This window comes from Garra rufa, chromosome 4 (genome assembly GCF_049309525.1).
Source record: "Garra rufa chromosome 4, GarRuf1.0, whole genome shotgun sequence".
Classification (NCBI taxonomy): Eukaryota; Metazoa; Chordata; class Actinopteri; order Cypriniformes; family Cyprinidae; genus Garra; species Garra rufa.
The window spans coordinates 21,960,079-21,985,770 of NC_133364.1; the positions used below are offsets into that span (position 1 = coordinate 21,960,079).

The following is a 25,692-nucleotide window of genomic DNA, read 5'->3' on the forward strand; positions in this document are numbered from 1 at the left end:
GATAGATGTCATGTTTGTGCCAGTAACTTGAAGTGTCAAAAAGTGTATTTGGTAGATGTGTTTTGACTCTGTAATGAACAGAAAGAGAGGAATCTAGCCAAGGACGGAACAAGGTAGTGTTGAGTTTTCTGACTCGGAGACATCTGGTGTTGATATATGCGGTTCTAATGCTTGCTGTCAGACTCTGTGCACATATTGAGCAGAGGTGAAAGTGATTGTTTATGTGGGATTTGATTCCTGGCATGCAGTGCTCCTTTTCTCAGCAGAACTCTCCACCTCTGTACTGGAGAAGCCTGCAGTCATTGGATTTGAGTAAATCCATCCAACAGGGCAAAATAACTGCCCTGGGCTACTCTTTGCATTCTCAGTGTCTGCAGCTCAGACTTCTGTTAGGAAGAAGCCATTAGGGAAATCAAGGTGTTTGAACTTAGTCAGGCCTTTAACCAGCTGGACAACCTCATTAAGCTGAGTCTGGGATTGTTCTGATATTTTTAGGACCAGCTTTGTGGTTGCTTTTTGTGACCCAGGCTTAACAAATCTCTAAATCTGAACTACTGAAAAATACCTGAACACGGGTAAGAATTGCAGCTGACTCGCCAACCAAAAAAAGACAGTAAACGGCGATGCTCTACTCTAAATTTATTTCATATTTTACAGTGTTACTGCACCTTTTCCATTGATGGCATAAATAGTTTATGCTGCTTGATAAACATAAATCAGTCAGCATAAATCATTTCAATGTGTTTTCCAGGCATATGACACTTTAATTAACATAATTTCTTAAAAATAGAGCTGTTGCCCAAAGGGATTTTGGTACTGCATTAAAGGTTAAAACTTCTGATCCAGAGATATCAAACCATGATGCCATTTGATATGAACAACTTTCAGCTGAGCTTAATGTTTTAGTCACATCTGTGCGCATAGCAGCACACAATGTTAATTTCTAATGCACACACATCAGTCCCAAACCTCAAGCCTGTTACAAGTGCACAGATATTTATACAGGCATTTAGCGCAGTCACCTTAATACAGCCCAGTTGAGTATTACATCTGTATTAGGTGCCACAGGTTGATCCTCAGGCCTCTCACACAAGCTTAAAACTGAACGTCAGTGCATGCAGCCTAACATTGCTAAAAAATAAAAACATTTACTGTTTAGAGAGCTGTGCAATTTTTTAATCTATGTTAAAAATAGTCCTCTTTGCTACTATTGATATGTTGCTATATGCTATTTACACTAGTTCTTCTTCTTTCTTTTTTTTTTAGTAAGGCATGCTTCTCAAACGTTCCCCTAGTCACACAGAGATGACTTTGTTCTTCAAGTCATGCGCCATTCAGACAGCCGAATGCTCTTTTGCAGATCATCTGAGCACCAATTCTGTGTGAAATGAACATGACTACTCTACTAAAATACTCCATTAATGTAGAAGCAGATGGTTTTTGTTTTGAATGTGTAGATGCTTTAACATGATGTGCAAAGCTTTAAACCCAACCTGTTTTTTATTTTACTAAAAGATAAAATGATTCAGTCATCCATGAAGATCACATTAAATACTTGGTTTTGGCAAAGTAGTATTTTTGGAAAAGAAACTAAAAACAACAGCAAATATAAATGAGTACTTCCTTATACGCGCTTTCAAGAGCTCCTTGCATATGTCCATATTAAATGTAAAAATAAATGGAGTCATTCTGCATCTGTGTGAATGTAGCTTTAAGGGAAGCAGGTGCTTTTACAGTTAAACGTTCAAAAAAAAAATGTCGTCAACATTTCAGCGCTGCTTCCCTTTGCACATACGCGTAATTACAAATCTTTACATTCATGCAGATATTCATGACTTCCTGAACACTTTGGTTTGATAAGAAATAAAAAAAAGTTCTACAAACTAGTAAAAACACTAAAGATTAGCTTAAAATATATGCAACTTATGTGATTTTTGCTAGTATGTGGAAAAAAAGACAACTCTAGATAAGGATTTTAGTGAGATTGGCTAAATAAAAAAAATTGAACTAAATATTCAGAGTCAGAAATAAAATGCATTTATTGGCCAAAAAGCTTAAGCAGAACGCGTTGATCTAGGCCGGTCATTACAACTTGTGCGTAATTACATTGTACTTGCATAATTGGAGCAAAGATTTCCAGTTTCCTTTGCTTCATTTTACTTACTTGCAAATTTCACTTGCCACAAGCTGCTTTCATGCAAAAACACCTCTCTTAATCACACTGTTTTAAAATATTGCATGCACCTGTTTTCCTGATTAGTGTGATCAAACGCAGAAAACGGTTCTTCAGCTTTTAAGATTTCAGTAAAATTCCACAGCAGATGTTTTGGCCAATAAAGTGCAAACTAAGGCGAACCCCACCCCTTTTCTTTGAGTGTTCATCACAACTATGAGCCATAAAATATAAACTGCATAATTTATCATCTCTTTGCATCTCCCTAAAATTCCTGCTGCTTGCATAATCACATTTGAGTATGAGGTTTACCTGGAGATTCAGAAACATTCTAGAAATGAAAGACATCATAATGCTGCATTTTCTAACTTGCAGCAGAAGGTTGATGGATTGAACGTAGGCTGAGGCAGCATGTATTCTGTTTTTCTGTATGAGTTCAGTAGTTGCCATGTTCAAGACATATTCAAAGCCTTACTGCGCTTTGGGTCCAGTGAAGGTGAGCATACATTCAGCTGGAGATGTCTTTGTAGAATTTGGAGAAAGCACTGATTGGGTTGGATAAGTCAAACAGCCATCAAGAGCACTGCTTGTTGATGAATCAACAACAGATACCGCTATAATTTCAAGGAGTATGATCTCTCCAAAGGAAATCTTCATGGTCTCAGAGTGATATGGAGTCATGTAGGAAGTACAGACTGTGTTTAAATGTTGATGCCCGGTGCAAAATCAGACGTAGATGCCTTCTGGGTTAAAGGTCGTGTTCAGCGGGCTCTGCAGAGCACGTAGGTCAACGGGAAGTTGTCGAGCTGATCCAAGCCGCTTCAGAGATCCAGACTGATTTTCTGACTCTATAGAGATAGAGTGAGAAACATTTCGAAACATACGTTACATGTTGGTTTTATTAGGTTAAATGAGTATGAACTAAACAGAGCATGTATGTGATTGTACCTGTATTAGCTTCCTCCTCACCAGGGTCTGCTGGTAGAACTGTTACTTTGGTGCCAGTCTGTTGAATAAACTGTTGAAGGTTCACCTGCCTCAGCTCCTTAGTTAACTGTTCCAGCTCCTGCTCTCTTTCCTAAATGAAACAATCAAAAGTAAAAAAAAAAAAAAACGAACCACCAAAATAGACAAATTAAATGTCCAAACTCAGTCCTGGAGGGTTGGTGTCCTGCAGAGTTTAGATCCAGCTTGCCTCAACAAACCTAGGGTGCGTTTCCCGTACAACGACGTAACTCGCTGATTAAACTCCATAGTACGATGCATTGTAGTGGAAATTAACTAGCTGGATTGTTTCCCAAACAAGGTCACATCTCTGTCGTTTAAACCACATTAGTTAAAAAAATGTAGGGGCGTTGTTAATGACGTCACCAAGCAATAACTTCTGCTGTTTAACTGATTAGAGATCTCAAAAATGCAGCTATATTGGCAGTTACATGGCACCTGATGACTAATTTACTTTTTTTTTTTGTTCCCTGTTGTTTCACTTTACTTGATGTTTGAGTCACCACGGGTTCCCTCTTACATCATACTCCGGGGTTCCTTTAGGCATTTATGCACATGCAAGCTATTCAGAAACGGCGCTTATAGAGGATGCACAAAAATACATAGATTAAAATGCATTTATATTTAGATTGAATGGATGATATAGATCAGGAGTTCTCAACTCTGGCTCTCGAGGTCCATTTTCCTGCAAAGTTTAGCTCCAACCCTAATCAAACACACCTGAACAAGCTAATCAAGCTCTTCATCATTACTAGAAAGTTACAGGCAGGTGATTTTGATCAAGGTTGGAGGTAAACTCTGCAGGAAAGTGGACCTTGAGGGCCAGAGTTGAGAACCTCTGATATAGATTGTACTGCATGTTAGCTTGCTTGTTGTGCCCAAAAGCATAATTTATTGAGCCCATATGTCTTACTAACAAGAAACTATGCTTCTAACCACAGGTCGAGATCCGTAGTTCCAACCACGAAAGTTTGCAAATGTTCGTTTGAACTATAGTTTTGGGAAACACTGAATCGTTGAACTATGTTGGTAACGATGGAACTTGCGACCATAGTTGGCTAACAATGCTTTTGTGAAACGCACCCCTGTCTGGAAGTTTCTAGTATGACTAGTAAGACTTTGACTAGCTGGCTGATGTGTGTTTAATTGGGGATATAGCTGAACTCTGCAGGACAGTGGTCCTCCAAGAACACCCCTGCCGTACTGTTCACATTTGAAAAAAAGAGTGTGCTCCAAAGCCCGCCTGATTATTATTTGTTACTACGACAGTCCAGAGTGAATTTAGTGCTCTAAAAGCAAGAGTATCTGTGTTATGTAACGTTGTTCCTGGTGAATGCTAACTGTATTAGGACATATCCTGCTCCTTCACTTCATCTGTAAGCTCTGGCAAAGATCTTTTATATAATATCTGTAACCACTACCCTCCACCCCCACCCACCTCCCTAACATGCTGCTAAGCCGATTAGTAGCATTGTTGGAACTTAAGGCCAAAGAGTCCAAAACAACGCAGATGCAGTTCACAAGGTTTCACCAGAGCCAAGTTTGTACTGCATGGAACAAAGTACTAGGCACAATTGTGGGCTATTCATTAGTACTTTGCCTCACATGTTGTTAGAGAACATTGGATTTACTACCAAAACTTTATGGCCCGGTTTCACAGACAGGGCTTAGGCTAAGCCAGGATTAGGCCATGGTTCAGTTAGGACAATGAAGTAATTTTTATAAACATGCTTGCAAAAAAACATTACTGGTGTGCATCTTAAGACAAAACAAAGGCACTGGTATATTTTAAGATCAAACAGTGCCATTTTATTTTAGTTGAAACAACTCAGACTTACAGTTTAGTCTAGAACTAGGCTTAAGCCTTGTCTGTGAAACCGGGGGTGTATGCACAGAATGGCACTTAGTATATTTGTCATGGATGCATTGCAAGAGATGCAAAGACTCTCTGAAGGGACCAACCCAATCTCACAGCAATACGTGCAATACTTCAGCTATTTTGGAAAAATTACTTTCATACCAGCTGTGAACCATACTTTAATACTTGGTTTGCTGTTGTGCACTGGATTTTGGACAATTTTACAGTAACCAAATCAACCAAACTTGCTAATGTCAAATAGATTTGGTTGACCCCAAAATATCTACTTGAGAAAGCATCCTCAGTCAATTCTGATCACTTTCAACTGTTAGTGCAAGTCAAAATTCGGTTTTGGAAGGCCACTGTCTTAGTTCAAACTTGCCTCAACACACCTTCCTGAAAGTTTTTAAGTATGCCTAGTAAGACCTTGATTTGCTGGTTAAGGTGTTTAATTGGGTTAGGAGCCGAACTCTGCAGGACAGTGACCCTTCAGGACAGAGTTTTGACACCCCTGGTGTAAGTGAATTGTGATCTTCCTTCAGGTGATCTTACCTGTAGCCTAATGTTCGAATGCCCAAGCGAGAGCTCCACAGCTCTGCAGCTGCTCTCCAGTCTTGCAGCTTGCTGCACCTGCATGTCCAGCTCTGCACGAGCCTTTTCGAGTCGTGACCGCACCTCTATTTCATCCGCAAGCCGCGTCTCCATTAGCTCTTGTTGCAGGCGCTCTGCCTCCAGCCCCGCTTCCATGCACTGAATACGTGCCAGGTACTCTCCCAGCTGCTCCTCGCACTCCTGTACACGGCTACGCAGTTCCTGCAGCTGCTCTCGAAGTTGCCTCTCATTGTCCTGTTCAATCTTTAGCTCATTCTCCCAGAATTCATGCTCCTTCATCTCTGCCTCATTCCTGCGGACCTGCTGCTCTAGTTGGACCAGCTCCTCTTCTTCTTCCTCTGTCAATTGCTGCTGCAACTCAGTCTCGCAGCGTTGCAGTTTCTGCTCTAGGATGCGCAACTTGTCCTTCTGCAACTGCACCAGGCGGGACAACTCCTGTGTGGGGGCTGGAGTGCTGCTGCGGTTGGTGTTTGCTGTTCTCTGCTTGGTGTCACCCTCACGATTCTTCCCGAAGATTTCACGTAACCCCTTGGCACCGCCGGTGAAAGTGAGGGACTTGCGTTTTGGTTCTCGTCGTTTGAGGGAACGGTCGTTAGCTGTGGGGCGGAGTTTTGCCATGGGAGGGAGACTTTGGCGGTATAAGGTGCGCTCAGGGGCTCTTGCAGAGGTGTCCGAGGTGGGGCGCTCACTCAGAGATGGACCTGTACGTTGAAGCACCAACTGCACATCACTAGCATACTGACCCCACTTATTCAGAGAAACCACAGGATTCTCATGGGGTGCCAGATGCCTCTCTGTCTCGCGCCATTTTTCAATCAGTGTGTAGCGACCAGTCCGCCCTGCAATGCAACACTTTTACATTATCAGTGCTTTTTAGACATGAAAATGTAATTTGACTATTCAAACGAGTTTCCCAAACATTCGCCCAATCTAGTCAGCCAAACTGGTAGTTCCGACCCAAAATCAGGCCACTGGTTGAGCCTCTGCTGCTTTGTTGGGATAGTCAAACAAATACAGCATTGTTCGTTAGCTGAGCCATGGCCTTGCGTTCTTGGAAAATTAACTCATGAATGTCTTACATATAGTTGTCTTTGCACATTAAGCTATTATAGGACTAAAATATTATAAAGGGAACCCTGTATTAAGTCTTGTATGGCTTAATACAATGTAAATGATGCCTCTTACTGAAATATGTAGTAGAAAACCCATGAAAGATTTACGTTATTTCAAAAACCCACATGTTTTGGACAATGGGGGCGACATTATTGCGATGGCATGAAGCGGTTGCACTCGGTGAGAGCTTGCAGGTGGCAATGAGTACAAGCGTAGGCTAAAACCAAATGCAGTACCATTGATTTTTTCCCTCAGCAAGTCTAAACGCACCCAGATATCAAGTGAAACCTGTGCTGACAAACTCACTCAGTGACTCATTTTGACAAGTGTTTACATCCTGCCTGGATGGCATCTAGCGTTTCTTGTCTCTGCCATTTGTAAGCTCTTTCAGTAGTTGTGGTCTACTAAAAGCCTCGAAGGCATCAGGACTAAAGTAAAAAGAACAAAGACGCAGTGCAGACTTATATTGAAAATTACAACCAAAAGCCACACAATGTGGCATTGTATCAGTATTTTATTTTCCAAGTTATGTTGCACTAGTTCACTGAGTGAAACCATTTCACATCACTGAAATAATGGTGCCCCCCATAGTCCAAAATAATGTAAATCTTTCATGGGTTTTCTACCACATATTTCAATAAGAGACACCATTTACATTATATTAAGCCATAGAAGTTACCCAGAGTTCCCTTTAACATACTACACTACAGTACACACTTCAACTTTAATAAAACTGTGTATGGCTAAACAGAGAAGCAAGCAGACATACAAAGCTCATGATGACACAGATTTAACTTTCCAAAGGGAAATTCATCCAACATTCACCAGAGACCAGGCGCCTCAGTGGCACAGAGATTGCACTTATTCATGAAATAATGGAATAAGACTCAGTCTCATTTTTTCTAGTATGGGGTGATGGGGTCGAAACTCTGAGACTAGAAGGGACAATACTGCATTTCACTGCTCCAATCTCTGATCTCAAAGAGGGCTTGTTGTCAAGGAGACAACCATAGTGAGGGTTATGTTGTGTAAAAAACAGAGGAAAGGAGAAACAAAGGAGGGGGGAGTTTGGACGGGAACATGCCAAGAAAAAAAAAAACTGGTTAAAAATGGTACCATTGTGGTACAAGTTGTTCACCAATCAGATTCTGTTTTGAGCATGTAAAAGTGACCATATTCGGGTCTATATAGAATATATGTTTGACATTTAAATTTAATCTCTCACCTATTGCTTGGGCCAAAGCGATAACAACCTCTTGACATGTGGTGACTTCTGTGACCCCGCAGACAATGCGCTGCACTCCATCCACCCATACCTTCAGCTCCATGCCTCTCATCTGGATGATGTCATTCCTCACCTCTGCAGGCACCCGTTACAGGCTCTCTGGTCTGCATGCTGCTCTTATCTCTGCTTAAAAAGACCAAAGAACTGTTTGTGCTTTTTCCACTTACATAAGAAATGACTTAACCACCTTCTTTAATAACAGTGACATTACTAGCATTTGTTTCTTTATGATACTCCATCTATTGTGTCAGTCTGGCAGATGGCATCCTCCTATAGGGAAGGTTTGGGTGCTGCAGTGCTAAAGTTTTACTTGCCAGCTTGCTCACACAAGCCCCGATCTGTTATTATCCTCAAATCCGGCTCGCAAATCAATTTTCACTTACTGCACTGTGGTTTGGCCTTTAATGTTTTCCTGTTGTTCTCTTAAAGGATTAGTTCACTCCAAAATTAAAATGTCCTTATAAGTTACTCACGCCTATGTCAATTAAGATGTTCATGTCCTTCTTTCTTCAGTTGCCAAGAAAATAAGGTTTTTGAGGACAACATTCAAGGATTTTTCTCAGTGTAGTGGATTTGAAATGGGGAAAAACTGGGGGAAAATCTCATTTCCTCCTCTTAAAGGATTAGTTCACTTCCAGAACAAAACTTTATACAATTAATTTACCCCATTGTTATCCAAGATGTTCATGTCTTTCTTTCTTCAGTTATAAAAAAATTGTTTTTTGAGGACAACATTTTAGGAATTTTCTCTATATAGGGGACTTCTATGGTGCTCTTGAGTTTGAGCCTCCAAAATGCAGTTTAAAAGGGCTCTAAATGATCCCAGCCGAGAAAGAAGGGAGCGAAACGATCAGTTATTTTAAAAAAAAATTAAATTTATACACTTTTTCACCACAAATGCATGTCTTGTCTAGCTCTGCAATGCATACACGTACTCTGTGCATTCTGGTTCAAGACAGGGTATGTCGAAAAATTCCCATCTCATTTTCTCCTCCAACTTCAAGAAAAAAAAACTCCAATTTATCCTTTGACTTCAAAATCATCCAACATGGTTGTTTTATCTTTTTTTTTTTTTTTTTTTTGTATAGGGAGTTTGACTTTCTTTGCACGGTCGCTTTTTTTTGGTACTTTCGCCTGCGTTATGCATGACCTTTCCAACTTGCTAGTGCAAGATGAGCATTTGTGGTTAAATAGTATATACATGTGTATTTTTTTTTTTTTTAGAAAATGACCTATTGCTTTACTAGGCAAGACCCTTATTCCTTGGCTGGGATTGTGTAGAGCCCTTTGAAACTGCATCAAAACTGCAATCTGACCATCAACCTGTTGATCCCCATTGAAGTCCACTATATGGAGAAAAATCCTGGAAACTTTTCCTCAAAACTTTCTTTTCAACTGAAGAAAAAAGACATCTTGGATGACATGGAGTTTTGAGTGCAAGATCCCTGCATTAAAAGATCAATTAAAGCATATGTTTACAGAAAAAACACACAGAATATATACTTTAAATGCCCAATATCAGATCTGTTGTCAGATAAATGTTACTTTTTGCTCTGCAAGTTTTATTTTCTTCATATCATTGTTAAGGAAAACTTTGGTCTAGACAGATGCCTGTCCTCCTCTGTGGCAGTGTACTGAGGGATGAGAGTGATTTATTTAGCCATGAACCGCTCAAGCAGAAGAACTGGTCCAAACAGGCCTGTGTGAACAGTATGGATGGCGCCCACTCCCATGAGACGCACTCATAAAGGATAAGTGAGATGAGCTGTACACCCTTGACAGGTAATAAGTCTTTCAGGGTGTGTGTCATGGAGAGAGAAAGTCCTCTGTTTGTCTCTCATTCTGTCTGTCTCCGGGAGTGTTTGGCCTGCTGAAATCTAAAGTGGCCTCTGCTGGGCAGTGGGCAATATCTTGATATGCTGTCTCACACCCAGCTGATATCCATGATGGATATCTGTGTCTGCATAGTGCAATCAGTATGTCAACATTACGCAAGTACAGTTTCAGAAAAACCTTAACCCTAAGTATCCCTACATTTGTGCTGTGAATATTAGTATATAGTATTCTCATAACTTTATAAAATTAAAGGACAAGTTCACTTCCTGAACAAAAATTGTTTGGATAATTGACTCACCCCCTTGGTATCCAAGATGTTCATGTCTTTCCTTCTTCAGTCGTAAAGAAATTGTTTTTTGAGGAAAACCTTTCAGGATTTCTCTCCATATAGTGGACTTCTATGGTGCAAGTGAGTTTGAACTTCCAAAATGCAGTTTAAATACAGCTTCAAAGGGCTCTAAACTAGTCTTATCTAGCGAAACGTCAGCTGTGTATTCTGGTTCAAGACAGTTAGGGTGGGTCGAAAAAAGCCCTACATCATTGCATAAGTACCAACCCAGTGTTTACAAAATGAATGTGCAAAGATCATCAAACAACCTTTACAAAAAAAAAAAAGGTAAAACAGCAATGTAGAGTGATTTTTTTTTTTTTTTTAAGATTTTAGTTTTTGGCATTTTTGCCTTTATTATGATAGGACAGATCAGACATGACAGGAAGCGAAGTGGGAGAGAGATGGGGGGCGGGATCAGGAAAGGTCCTCGAGTCGGGATTCGAACACGGGACACCCGGAGCACAACAGCGCTGTATGTCGACGCGCTGCCCACAAGGCTATCGGCGCCAATGAGATTTTGAAGTTGGAAAAGAATGAGATCGGAGTTTTTCGACCTACCTTAACTGTCATGAACCGGAATACACAAAGTAGACGCAGAGCTAGACAAGACCAGCATTTGAGGTTAAGAATTTTTATATAAATTGTCAATTTTCTAGTTTCACTAGATAATACCCTTCTTCCTCGGCTGGAATCATTTGGAGCCCTTTGAGGCTGCATTTTGGAAGTTCAAACTTGGGGCACCATCGAAGACCATTATATGGAGAGAAATCCTGAAATGTTTTCCTCTTTCTTACGACTGAGGAAAAAAAGACATGAACATCTTGGATGGCAAGGGGGATGACAATTATCTGTACATTTTTGTTTTGGAAGTGAACCTCTCCTTTAAGGTTGAACCACTGATGTCACATGGACTATTTCAACGATGTCCTTACTATTTTTCGTGGCCTTGAATGTGTCAGTTGTGTTGCTGTCTATGCAGCGTCAGAAAGCTCTCGGATTTCATCAAAAATACCTTCATTTGTGTTCCGAAGGTTCTTACAGGTTAATTAATGGCGGAATTTTCGTTTTTGGGTCAACTATCCCTTTAAATTTTTGGATTACCTGGTGGGTGCTATAAAAAAAAATCCCAAACTGAAAGAGGTATCCAAGCAAGAATAACCGAGACAAAAGGGTTGGGTTCTTTTGACTTGGCCCAGTACGCAACCATCTATTGCAACCACAAGGAACACCCTAGGAACCGCCTTGAAATGCACTTAAAACAACTTCGAACTGTTTTGCAACCACCCATAACATCCTAGCTTTTGCATGGGCATTTTGATACGCTGACATCATGTTCTAATCGGGCCAGAAAGTGTAATCATTCACTTCTGCTTCAGAAATCTCTCATGAGCTTGTTGATTTAGTTCAGTCCTACCCATGCTGCAAAGCAGCATACAGTTATGTTGTGTTGTTTTCTTGTATTTTTTTAAATGCTGGATCAAACCCCTACCCCCAACAGTATTATGTGTCAGCTGCAGAATCTGTGTTGAACTGTATATACATGATACAGGCATCTGCTCCAGACGAGCTTCGGCTCCATGACCTGGGGCTAAATTTAACGAACTCAAGGCTTTGGCGACCCGTCAGTGTAAGGTACAGCCAAGACAGCTGCTAAAGGAGACGTAACGCGTCTAAACTCACATTCCAGTCGACTCGCATATCTGACGTCTGTAAACACAGATCAGTATAGCGCATATGGCTGAACGCAACTGTAACCCCATCGGGTGTAACGGTCCTAGCATGTTGTTGCATTCTCACGTGCTCTGTCAGGTCAATGTTGTTCATCCATTCTGTTATACTAACTCAGGGCTGTTGAATATAACAGTCAAAAGTTTATAAAACCACTCAGGGTAGCTGTCATATTTGTTGACATAAAGCTAGAAGTAAAGGCTGGCAGTACAGTCCGTTCAGTATTTTGTTGATTGTTTATTCAGCAAAATTCGTGTTAGATTAAACATGGTGTCTACCTTGACTAGGCTCAGCACAACATATTCCAGATCTTTCAACAGGTCTGCTGTTTTTGAGATGAAAGCTTGTACTGTCACCGTAATTCTTGGAGTTTTATCTGCAGCACTTGGAAAACTCCTCAGGATCCTAACGGTGTGTGTGGACTGTAGTGGGGGGCTGTTCTAACAAGGGTCCAGACAAACACAAAGGTCCGCTGGAGAGACGCCCACCCCTGCAGGCCTCACAGCATGACTGGACACAAACAATCCATCTCCATAGCGATGCTTTCGCAGCTTTGTGAATCTCTCACATGGCCGGCTGTGACCGGCCTGGGAACTAACAAACAACGGCAATTAAGGAACAATCTCTTTATTTTAACTTTTGTCCGTGTTTCACTGTATAACTTTGTCTTGTCAGGGGTTCCCAGCTGAACAACACACCAATGAGTCACAAACTTACATTAAGGATGGGAAACCCTGAGTACGATTCATTAACTCAAAGTAAAGTCTGAGGTGAATATGTCACAGTAATTGGCTTTAACACACAATGTGGGGGAAGGGATGCAGGACATATGCATACCTTGCAGTTCAACACATAGTTTAACTAGGGTTATTTGAACAAAATTAAAATTGGTAGTTACATGTTACATGTACTTACTATTATAATAACAATTAATTATACATAATTACATGCGAGTAACACCAAGCCGAACCCTAACCGTAATCAGTACATGTAGTCAATTAATATTACTCAGTACTTAAATGTATACTTCCACTGTAACAAGGACATCTTAAAATAAAGTGTAACCTTAAAATTCAGCTTTTGAGCAAGAGAGAGCTCAGTCTTGTTTCTCTTTATAATGTATAGTAAACATTAATTCTTCAGCATTTATTGTTAAATAATGTGGAAACTATGTTCGAGCAACTCTTTGTTTTAATGTTTTGAGAGTCACTGCCAGTGACCTTTGAAATTGCATGGGTTTCTTAAACAATATTTTAAGTGGCATAAGTAGAAGTGCGTACCAGTTATTATTTGACGTGATCGACCCGAGTTCGAATCCAACATTTGCCTCGTTCTTCTCCCTTTTCACATCACATATCAGATCGGAAAGGCATTTATTTTTAATAAAAATGTAGGAAATAATCGAAAAGTGGAATCCTTTTAAGAATTATAATAAACATTTTCACACAATACGTTATTGCATACTCTTTTATAATGTACTACAATACTGAGGTGCCGAGTAGTAAAAATAGTATGTAACTATTATTGCATAGAAAATTCCCCTATTTTTACATAGTGTAAATATAATTTATCGTTAGTTCACCCTCAAGGCATTATAGGTGTATATGACTTCCTTCTCTCAGACGAATGGAATCAGAGTTATATCAAAAATTGTTCTGGCTCCTCCAAGCTTTATAATGGGAATGGGCGGGTGTTTCTCTTCAACAGTCCAAAACAAGTCCAATAAAATGCATCCATCCATAATTAATAGTGCCTCACATGGCTCTGGGGGTGAATAAAGGCCTCATGTAGTGAATTGATGCATTTTTGTAAGAAAAATATTCATATTTAAAACATAATGATCACTTTAATGTAGCTTGGCTAACAGTTGTACATGGAAGCCACTCCGGGAGGATGACGTAGAATGTATGCATAGGGCATGCACCTGTGAGTCTCGCGAAAACCAACGTTTGTTTACAGGAGCAAAGGAATTAAAGTTTCTTTACTTTAGCAAAGGAAAACCAGTCTCATCTTGGCCTATATCGAAATCCTACAACATTTTTCTATACAAATCCTCATTTTGTACTTCTAATTTATGACTGTTGTTTTGTTTTGCTGCACTGTGCGCCCGCGTTCATCACTTCTGCACTTCATGCACAACGGCCACGACCTACGTCATCTGGCCGAAGCGGCTTCTATTTGTGTTAGTGCAAGCTAGAGAAAAATTATTATATTACGTTTTAAATATGAATAATTTTCTAACAAAAACACATCGATTCGCTACAGGAGGCCTTTATTCACCCCCCGGAGCCGTGTGAGGTACTTTTTTATTATGGATGGATGTGCTTTACTGAACTTGTTTTGGACTTTTGAGGAGAAACACTCAGCTTGGAGGAGCCAGAACAATTTTTAATAGAACTCAGATTGCATTTGTCTGAAAGGTCATATAGACCTAGGATGCCTTGAGGGTGAGTAAATAATGGGCTAATTTTCATTTTTGGGTGAACCCTTTTAATGTAAATAGCATACCGCTAAAAATACTACTATTTTCACTTAGTGTAAACAGAATCCATTGCTATTTGCACTAAGCAAAAAAAAAAAAAAAACATCTCACCACCAATGCCAGGGTGTTGTAATTTTTGTCAGTGCACTAACCATTTAGTACATTGTATAAAAAGTGTTTTTATTTGTGGTGTTCTGGTTGGTTTCAATGTGACTGCTTACTGGCCTGGGTCTCCACAGTACACCTTAAGTACGTTTGATATTCTGGCCCCTAGAAATGATCGCAATCCTTCCTTCAGTACAAGTCAGTGATGATTTTGCCATTTATTTCTTCTACCAATCTAATTGCTTGCAATGATTTTACCATTTTTATCCTCCACCAATCTGAACGCTTGCGATGCAAGTCTGTGATAATTTCGCCATTTTTATCTTCTGCCAATCTCAACGCTTAGATAAGTAATATCACACCTCTCCGCAAGACAATTTGAGGTGTCACTTAGAAGAACAACTAAATAAGTGGCGCTTTGTCTTCAATAGTTTGTTGTTGTTCTGTCTTAGTTGTTTCGTTTTAGACTGTGAAACAACAGCTTGGGCACTGCCAATTTGCAAACTAATAAGTCCAAAGCTGATTGTACAGTGTATGCATGCACTATTGCACATATCCTAACATACATGAAAAACGATGATGTTCTGTTTCTGTCATTGTATTCTTCTTGTACAGCAGACAAATCCCTTCATTTCCTTGAGTTGGACAGTGTGGGTTCAAAAGAGGGAAGTGAACTGTCTCTGAACTATGACATGCACAAATATGCATGCAGGAATGGTTTCGGATATACCCTAAACTTCATTCATACTGTACTCGCAGACCAGATATTTTTGGCATTTTATAAACGAACAATGTTTAGAACTGGAAATCTGTGGGTGCAGATCTTGTCTTCTCCATCAAAAGAAAAGAACAGCTTTCTGCAGCCTACATCAGATCCTGATCTGCATTGCCATCATGCATTTATTCATGATATTACATGTACATCTGTCAGCACAGTTCCATCTCACCACCTCCGTACTGTTGTCTACTCCGCCTTCACTTCTCTCTTCCTTTAGTAAGTCTTGCGCTGGAGTTATTTAGCACGCTCATGATATCCACAGTCAGCAGATTTGATCAGTGGGTGTTTGATGAGCCAGCTGTTGTCATATAAAACCGAGTGCAATGAGTAGCTGAGGCATGTGTAATCGGTTGCGAGTGAGTCATTTCTATGAATGAGGCATGTGTAAACAGATCTGTGAGTGAGGCCGTTGAAGGCAGTGTCTGGAAATGCACATACAAATCCTGTGTTTGCACAATATCCTGGCTACTAAGATGGATTTTTGATGGGTCTTGTCCTGCCTGCTGCATCTGAAGAGGTGTTGAAAATGAGATGATGTACTAAAAATTTCCACTTATAGTATTTTATAATCGCTTGGTTATCTATGACTGTTCTAGATCATCATATGTGACATTAAGATGCCTCTGGAATGTGGTTTAGGACCAGTTTCCCTAACAGACAACCGTTTAAGTATGAAGGCACCCTTTGGTTTCGCAAACAAAGTGTAAGTAAACAAGCAGCTCTCTAAAAGAGGAGTGAATTTATCATAACTATAGACAATACAAACCTGTTGTAAAACACATGACTTTAATAACAAAGCCAACAGTTTGGCCTCTACTCAATATTCTTGTGTAAGTTCTGATAGTCGGTTTATGTAATCAATCCAGCTTAACAAAAAACAGTCCTATCTATTAATAAGAGTGCGTATAACTGCAGTTCGTATGACATTATGTAAACAGAGTCGTTTGAGATTGATGATCACGTTTGTAACTTTCAAATAATACATCATTCAGCAACATTTATATAATACCTAACACATTATATAATGTTATTTACTATCCACCTCATTTTTTATCCAGAGCAGGTGTGGTTTTTCAAACTTTTATTAAGCCACTTCTAGTTGTTTTAGGTGTACAAAACGTGTGGTACATTGCTTGATGTTGCAAATAAGTAAGTTATTAAAGTATTTTATTATCATGATCAAAAATCTATTTACTGCACATTACTCTTTTAGTTATTTACATGTGATCTTGGACCACAAAACCAGTCTTAAATAGCACGGGTATATTTATAGCAATAACCAAAAATACATTTATATGGGTCAAAATAATCAGTTTTTCTTTTATGACAAAAAATTAGGATATTAAGTAAAGATCATGTTCCATTAAGATATTTTGTATATTTTCTATCAGAAATATATCAAAACTTAATTTTTGATTAGTAATATGCATTGCTAAGAACTTCATTTGGACAATTTTAAAGGTGATTTTCTCAATATTTTGATTTTTTTGCACCCTCAGATTCCAGATTTTCAAATAGTTGTATCTCGGCCAAATGTTGTCCTATCCTAACAAACCATACATCAATGGAAGGCTTATTTATGTATAATGTATGAATCTCAATTTCAAAAAATTGACCCTTATGACTGGTTTTGTGGTCCTGGGTCACATATATTGCAGAATTGTAATTTCCGGGTACACTGTGCATTAAACATACCATTAGTATGTATTTCAGTAATTGCATTGTCAGGAAACTTTGATTCAAATATTTTCACACATTCAATATTTCAATGTGCACTACTTATTTGATAAACATTTGCTCCAGTGAATGTTTTTGAAAGCAATTTCTGTATAGGCACATCATTTAAGGTTTATGCAAATACACACTAGAGGGACATGTTGGACCCTAGCATTAAAAAGCTCAACGCAATATGAATACTCATACAACCAACTAGTCCCACTCCCCTATTATGACTAATAATGACTCAGTAATCAAAGTTACTACAGTCGTAATTTGTGTTTATGGGATGCAGTGCTGTGTTAGTAAGTTTAGGAGGGGCTGCAGGCCTGCTGCTGATCTGATGGAAAACACTGACCATCACACTGTCATTTAACCCGTTGAAACGCAATTCAGTAGATCAGGGCTGGTGATAAAAAGCCCCTGACATTGCCTGCACACAGTCTTCTGTCATGCGTCTGTTCTCCTGCGCGTTCACGAAACGCGTCCCGTCACAACTATTTAAAGATGCCCCATGAAAACACATGAAATACATTTCGCCCTTCTCTCGGGCTTTCGCGATTGTCCAAAACACGGTGCTGAGACGTTTATGTCATAGCATTTCCGTACCTGCGTGTGTCTGCAGTCCCGGACCGCCACAATCCTCAGTCCGGGGTCCACTACTTCGCTCCGCCGGAGCAGAACCGAGATTTAAGCGGATGATGTGGTTTTCCTTTTAATGTCTCGTAAAGACTGTCTTCGTTTGATGTCCGTAAATGTAGTCCGGTTAGGAGGGTCCGCTCGCTGAAGTTCAGTCAGTGTGGCCCGTTACATCAGCAGCAGCAGCAGCTCTGCTCTCACGCGAGTGAATACACTGAGCGCGAACGGGACACCGCAAGGCATCATGGAGCGAGCACTTTAAAGCTGCACAGCCCACACTGAACAAGTGTGCTCAGGCGCGCACACACACTGCATGTACCGCGCATTTTGAGCTTATTTGGCAAAGTCTGTAGATTTGATTAACGCTTTCAAGTCTTTAACCAATTAACTATTTTTTAAACAATTGTTATAGTATAATACGCTATTTATTATTGGTTTCAACATTATATAAATAAATCACGTCCATTTTTAATGTTCGATGTGCATTTATTCCCTGTTAAGCATCATATACAGTTGAAGTCAAAAGTTTACATACACCTTGCAGAACAAAATGTTAATTATTTTACCAAAATAAGAGGGATCATACAAAATGCATGTTAATTTTTATTTAGTACTGACCTGAATAAGACGTTTACATATCGTCCACAAGAGAAAATGATAATTGAATTTATAAAAATGATCCTGTTGACCATATACGCCTGATTCTTACAGGTACAGAACAGTTAAACTGCCTGCTGTACTTTGGTAAAATACTTCAGGTCCCACAAATTCTTTGGTTTGAACGTTTTTGTGCATTTGAACCCTGCATTTACAATGACTGTATGTTTTTGAGATCCATCTTTTTACAGTGAGGACAACTGAGAGACTCATATGCAACTGTTACAGAAGGTTCAAATGCTCACTGATGCTTCAGAAGGAAAAATTATGCATTAAGAGCCAGGGAGTGAAAACTTTTTTAATTTGAAGGTCAGGGTATATATTTAACTTATTTGGTCTTCTGGGAAACTTGTAAGTATCTTCTGTAGTTTCTGAAGGGTAGTACTTTAAAAAAAAAAAGATATTTAAGCAAAATAAGACAAATTTACACATCTTCATTCTTTTCAATAGTATACACCTCTGCATCTTAATGCATTGTTTTTCCCTCTGAAGCATCAGTGAGCGTTTGAACCTTTTGTAATAGTTGCATATGAGTCCCTCAGTTGTCCTCAGTGTGAAAAGATGGATCTTAAAATCATAGTCATTGTTGAAAAGGGTTCAATGCACAAAAATGGCAAAAAAAAAAAAAAAAAAAGAATCTGTGGCACCTGAAGGACTTTTCTGAAGAACAGCAGGTAGTTTAACTGTTTAGGACAAACAAGGGACAACTATCACTGAAAAAACAACTGTGGATCATTCAGGTAACAACACAGTATTAAGAATCAAGTGTATGTAAACTTTTGAACAAGGTTATTTTTATAAATTAAAATAGAAATCTTTTGTAACCACATACACTCAAATGTAAAGTTTGAGGTCTACATTTTTCTTTCTTTGTTTAAAATAAATTAATACTTTAATTCAGCAAGGATGTGTTCAAATTGATTTAAAAAAAGATAGACTTGTATTGTTAGAAAAGATTTCTATTTTAAATAAATGCTGTTCTTTTAAACTTTTTATTAATCACAGAATCCTGAAAAAAGTATCATAGCTTCCAAAATAAGTATTAAGCAGCACAACTGTTTTCAACATTGATAATAAATCAGCATATTAGAATGATTTCTGATGGATCATGTGATGTTGAAGACTGGAGTAAAGATGCAGAAAATTCAGCTTTGCATCAGATAAATAAATTATATTGTAAAGTATATTAAAATAGAAATCTGTTATTTTAAATTGCAATAATACTTCATAGTAGTACCTTTTTTCAAAATAGTGGATTAGTCTGTGCACTAAATGCCTGGATGAGGTCTGTTTATCAGCTGTGCTGCATGTGAAATCTGTCCAGCCTATGATGAGATTATCCACCCAGAAATCTGTGATCTATTGTGTGTAGTGTGGGATAACATGGCCTGCAATCTGTTTCTCATAGAAACCTTCTGCTGACCTGTTTCCTCCCTCAACACAAATGTTCTGTGAGGTTATTAAACAGCATAACTCAGACATGAGGTGAAGCAAATATTCGTATACTGAAAATACTATTCAGATGTGAGAATACATTACAACATGTGACATTTTTCATCATTGTAAAATATGAATGTCTTTCTCAATGGTATATAATACTTCACAATCATTAAATAACAAACCTGAGTCACTGTAAGATTATTAAAACGCGCTTTCTTGCTATTATAAACAATTCTGTTTGGTTTCACCACACCAGCGTTGAGAAAAGTAACAAGTAGCATGTGACGAAACTGGTAGCATTCTGAGACACTGTGGCATTAAAAGCCGAAGCCTCCCGATCTATGCTCCTGATATATAAAATTGTCACATTTTTGTTACAGTGACGGGAGAAAGATTGTAAAATAACAAAATACTGAAGTGCAGTTTGCCATCCACTCCACTAGGGACGTGAGCGCGCTTTACGTTCAGCTTCACAACACCTTTGTATCCTTGGCAATGTGACGCTTGTATCCACAACACACGTTTGAAGATCTTGCGTTTGACATCTTAGCATCAACAGCCTTTTACCATAAGCGGTCTCTTTTCTCATAAACCGCGTTTCTCTTGTCAAATTACTAGCATGCATTAAAGTATGGATAAATTAAACAGCAATTTATGATTTGTATGAACCAAAGCCTGCACCTTTGTTTATATATGTATGTATGTGTATATATATATATATATATATATATATATACACATACACACACACATACATAATGTCTGTATAGTGTCATTATATTCAGTTTTGTTAAAAAAAACAAACAAAAAAAGGTGCTGTGGGAAACTTATGTTCCCCTGCTGCTTCATGGTTTTCATTCATTTAGTTGTATGGTATAAGATGTTTATAGCACGGAGACATTTAAATATAATTTTGAAATGTAAAACTGTTACAGAGGACAAATATGCAGCGATAAAATGAATATGCTGCCATTAATATTGGACTATGGTTGATTTACAGACATTAACTGACCTTTAGCTTCTGCTTTGCATTTGTTTTCATTGTTTAGCATTTGCTCATGTTGTTTCTTGAAATTTGTTCTGTAGTTCTGTGATTCAGTGCTTATAGTCGTAGCCCTCAGCTTCTTGGGATTCTGCTTTTCAGACAAAATGGTGAGGTGAAAGATACACATTCACTAGAAGCAGATGCCATTATGCACCTTCAGAACTTTTAAATGTTTTTACATACAGTTAAAGTCAAAAGTTTACGTACACCTTGCAGAATCTGCAAAATGTTATTTATTTTACCATAGGAGGGATCATACAAAATGCATGCTATTTTTTTTTATTTGGTACTGACCTGAATAAGATATTTTACATAAAATAATTTAAATAATCCACAAGAGAAAATAGTAGTTGAATTTAAAAACTGGCCCTACATATGCTTGATTCTTAATACTGTGTTGTTACCTGAATGATCCACAGCTTTTTTTGTTTGTTTGTTTAGTGATAGTTGTTCATGAGTCCCTTTTGTGTCTTCCTTTCCAACAATGACTGTATGATTTTGAACTATCACAGAAGGTTCAAATGCTCACTGATGCTTCAGAAGGAAACACAATGCATTAAGAGCCAGGGGTGTCAACTTTTGAACAGAATGCTTATGTGTTCCCTAGAAGACAAAATAAGTTAAATTTACCCTATTATTCAAATTCAAAAAGTTTTCACCCCCGGCGAACTGTGCATCAGCATGACACCTGACAGCAGTGTCAGCAACAATTTCAGCAAGTTTCATGGCCACAGAAGTGCAGAGACAGACTCTGAATGGGACTCAACGGTACATATTTAAGGACAACATGAAACAAAACAATTATATGCCGGATAATTTGCACCAATGGAGTATGTAACACAACCCACCTGTAAGTAACTTTCTGCTTCTCACTAATATAATCAGCATTAACATCATTTGTTATATAATGTCCTAAGTATTTAACCTCCTCTATTGCATCAAAAATATCTTTATTTGTGTTGCAAGGATGGACGAAGGTCTTACGGGTTTGGAACGACATGACAGTGAGTAAACAATGACATAATTTAGATTTTTGGATAAACTATCCCTTTAAGCTACAGCAATTTGAGCTACAGTAGCTCTTCTGTAGCTCATCAGCAGCTTCAGCTCTTGATGTTGCCGCCACCTACTGGCAAAATACAGTAGGTTAAAACAGTCTCACACAGCTTGATTTTAAATGATTTATTATTAAATAATATTTAATATTTATATTTAATCAGTCAATAGTATTATAACCTCACTGTGACATTAGGCTACACAGATTTTGTCATGGAAAGTATACTGGATGTAATGCAGGGCAGTTTGCTTGAAGGTACTGACTGATAGATTGTTTGTTAGTAAGCAGCATGATGTTTGTAGATGGAAAGAGGAAGATGTAATTAGTCAAATGTGCATTTATACAGTCATGCATAGTGTTATCTTTACACAGCACAGCGGCTTACAGTCTGTGTCGCAACAATAAGCTTTACTCTTTACCAATATTCAAACTTTTTAACAGCCTTCTCTGGTGAGTAGTTTAATATCAGTAGGACCTGAATGACACTTTTTATATTTTCATATATGTTTCAAATTATTTTATTGTTCATTTGTCTCTCTAAGAAAATTGTTTGCAATTTATCTCTTTGAGGAATTTATACATAACAATTAATAGATTCATTTTTGACTTCTGTTAGTCTGTCTTGTTTGTCCTGCAGTCATTTATACTCCTTGTGTTTGCTTAATCTATAATTTATATTTAAGATGATTCATAGAGCTTTAGATCAGCTCAGGACTTACAGTTTACAAGATCTTTGAAAGTTTGTATATTCAAAACTGTAAGAAAAAAAAGAACATTGTAAAGTGCAGAAAACATAATATGCTCACAAAAAACTGTCAAAGGGCGGCCCCCTTTTAGAAGCTTCTAAAATATACTTCTAAAGTACAAATAAGGTACTAATATGTACCATTTAGAGGTAAATACAGTACAGAGATGTACCTTTTTACCCTAGTGACAGTTTTGTATTTTTTTTTCCTGAATGTACAAATGGCTTGTTCCAGATGATTAGCGATTATGAGAATAATATTTGTTTGCCTAAAATCATTCCAGAACGACGTTATATGTGTATGTTGTTCATGTTTGTGTCATTTTTGTGACGTGACTGTATATATCATCTCTGCTTAGGTCTGACCATCTTTTAATAGCAAGATGAGCGTAGCTGAGAAAATCAGCATTTTCGTCTTTCTCCTTCAAGGTATGTGTATCTATTTTACCTTCACCAATGTTTGTTTCATTAAGGGACTTTAATAAGACATTTGTAATATGAAGTAAACAACTAAAACATGTGTGTTGCTTTACATGTTTGTGTTGTGTGTGTGTTATAAGGTGTTTACTGTGGAGAATTCAGCATCAGTCTGCCAGAGAAGATTGAAGCTCTCAGTGGGTCCTGTGTGATCATAAACTGCACTTTTGAGACGAGTCAACGATATGACAAAGGCCTTACTGAGGGTGCTGCTACAGGATTGTGGCTCAAAGATGGATTTGATAAGAATAAACATCAAGTGTTTAATTCCAGAGATTCCAAACCTAATTACTATGAAGGGAAAATGAATCGAAAACTACAAGACAAGAACTGTACCACTGTCTTTTATAATGTTAGTTCAAATTACAATGGTAAATATTACTTCAGGATCATGATTAGTGAAGGTCTGAAATACACATACCATTCAAATTTCTCCATAAATGTCATTGGTGAGTGATTTGAGCCTTTTATTTATAAACACATTTTAAATGAGCGTTTTAAAAGTTGTGGTCAGTGTTATTTACTTTCTCTGTTTCAGACTCTCCTCGCAAACCCACAGTGCAGCTGTATGTGGAGCAGAAGGAGGTGCAGGATCAGGAGGAGGTGTTGGAGAGGAGCTCTGTGAGTCTGCGCTGCTCTGCTGAGACTCTCTGCTCCTCTCCTCCACCAACTCTCACATGGAGCTCCACTCCCAGAATCCCCTTCAGTGAGAGCAGCAGACTACAGGAGCTCATCCTCATCTCTGATCTGAACTTCACTGCTACTCACCGTCAGCACAGAGTCACTTTCACCTGCACTATAACCTACCAGCTACACGACAAGAACAAAACTGCACAGAACAACATCACATTACATGTTCAGTGTAAGATTTTGTTGCATCATTTCTTTTCTCCTCTATTAGACATCTATAAATCTAAATGCATTCTCTCTTTCTCTTTTTCAGATGCCCCTAAAATCTCTCCATCCTCCAGCTGTACCAGAACGGATGTAACTGTGTGTTTCTGTGAGGTTGATGGGAATCCCTCTCCTGAACTGAAGTGGCATCTGTCTGGACGTCCTGTCACTAACTCTTCAAACACGTTCACCAGTGAAGAGCGATTGAGCAGCACAGGCTTGAGGAACTCCATTACTCTACATCAGTCTCTCGCAAACACATCCGCTGTACAGTGTGTCAGCAAAAACACTCGAGGCACTGCAAGTCAACTGTTTCAACTGCCTCTTTCTGTTGCATGTGAGTTTCAGCTGTGATTCATCCAATAGAAGTTAATGTTAATGTCTGTCTGTAAATGAAAATCATGTTAATTATGAATTCATCAAGAGACAGTCATTGACTTCAATGTAAATGCTAATGCTAAAATCTCTTACTTTTAGATTGTTTGTCTACCCTTGATATTGTTAAAGATTATGATATGACTTGTTTGCACTGCTTTTACTGAATCATCAGTGGTTTTCCAAGCACTAATTTTTATTCTTCTTTAGGTTTTAATTTTTCCTCTGTGCTGATTGGAGTTTCTGTTGTGGCTTTGGTGGTCATGATGTTGTGTGCCATCACATGTATCTGTGTACGGTAGGTGCACAAAACATATCAAGTATTTAGAAAGATGTAAGTGACTAAAAAGAACATAATTATTACAGAATCGGTTTAGCATATTACATTGACTTTGTGTATTGACATCCTGGATAGTGCCAATAAAAGTGATACACAAATGTAGCGAAACAAGTATTTATATATAGCTGTATTTCATATAGCACCTATTGTGAAATGTCATCAATTTAAACAGAAAGCAGATTTCTACTACCAGACTTTCAAGTCATGACTCGTGTGACTGGATGCAGTCAAAGTCTGATGCTAAAATATCAGAGTCTGTGCCCATCATACATCATATTTCTGTGAAATCTGCAAACAGCTACTGACTATTGGCAACTAGCATCGACATGTTTGGACTGCAAATTTGTGCAAAAGTGGTGTAGTTTATTCCAGCCTTCACACAAAATCAATACCAAAGCCAAGAACATGCTTTAGTCTTATATGTCAGTGGCCCCAAAAAGCACTTGGATACTAAAATGTATGAATATTCTTGCATTAGATGCTAAACCAAGGCACATTTATTCTTTAATATAATAGAAAAAAGGTTGTCACTCTACTAATAGACCTATTTTTTCTTAACTTACAATCCCCCAAGATGGTTGACTAAGCTGAAGGTGAGTCCTTTAGATATGTTAAGTCACCATGATGATGATATTGATGTTGGTGTTTGAGAGTGTTTTTTTTATTTCAGGCTCAGAATGAGGCAGAGGGCACATATGCTTCAGTTCAGTTCTCATCTCCACCCTCTGAATACGAGACTTTGAACATTAAGAGAGGTGACACACAATAAACGGCAAACATATATCTGATCTCCTCCTTTGACTTCTTCAGTCAGCTGTACTTTTTTAAGACTTTAAAATGCACATTTCGAATATGAAAGACATCATTTCACATGGATTATGGATTTAATGTCTGATACATAACAAAAGCTTGAAGACTAAGAATTTCTGGCAGCAAAATATGAATGTGATTAGTTTGCGAATTTGATTAGACTCAAATCTATTTAGAATAAAATTCACTAT

At 38.3% G+C, this 25,692-nt stretch overlaps 2 protein-coding genes across 2 annotated transcripts in view; one reads left to right on the forward strand and one right to left on the reverse strand.

Moving 5' to 3' along the window:
• Positions 1 to 624: 624 nt before the first annotated feature.
• On the reverse strand, positions 625 to 17,911 carry rassf8b (Ras association domain family member 8b). The gene is made up of 5 exons (XM_073838077.1): positions 17,632 to 17,911; positions 7,987 to 8,169; positions 5,589 to 6,487; positions 3,122 to 3,251; positions 625 to 3,021 (listed from the first exon to the last, which is right to left on the reverse strand). Exons 2-5 carry the CDS (start codon positions 8,096 to 8,098, stop codon positions 2,900 to 2,902), a joined length of 1,263 nt encoding a protein of 420 aa, XP_073694178.1. The 5' UTR covers positions 8,099 to 8,169; positions 17,632 to 17,911; the 3' UTR covers positions 625 to 2,899.
• Positions 17,912 to 22,988: 5,077 nt separating this feature from the next.
• The window catches only part of LOC141332822 (sialic acid-binding Ig-like lectin 14), an 8,007-nt gene continuing 5,303 nt past the window's right edge, over positions 22,989 to 25,692 (forward strand). Inside the window, exons 1-6 of the mRNA XM_073837782.1 lie at positions 22,989 to 23,034; positions 23,166 to 23,531; positions 23,621 to 23,944; positions 24,026 to 24,313; positions 24,562 to 24,644; positions 25,362 to 25,446. Coding sequence (XP_073693883.1) covers positions 22,989 to 23,034; positions 23,166 to 23,531; positions 23,621 to 23,944; positions 24,026 to 24,313; positions 24,562 to 24,644; positions 25,362 to 25,446 — 1,192 coding nt within the window. The remainder of the gene's footprint in view (positions 23,035 to 23,165; positions 23,532 to 23,620; positions 23,945 to 24,025; positions 24,314 to 24,561; positions 24,645 to 25,361; positions 25,447 to 25,692) is intronic.

What these genes read in the sequence shown, in the direction of transcription:
- rassf8b (XM_073838077.1), bottom strand. Translation starts at nt 8,098, where the DNA reads ATGAGAGGCATGGAGCTGAAGGTATGGGTGGATGGAGTGCAGCGCATT. An exon ending in CGCTTTGGCCCAAGCAATAG is followed by an intron (nt 6,488 to 7,986) that starts GTGAGAGATTAA and finishes GTTGCATTGCAG; the next exon opens with GGCGGACTGGTCGCTACACA. An exon ending in ATTCGAACATTAGGCTACAG is followed by an intron (nt 3,252 to 5,588) that starts GTAAGATCACCT and finishes TGTTTCATTTAG; the next exon opens with GAAAGAGAGCAGGAGCTGGA.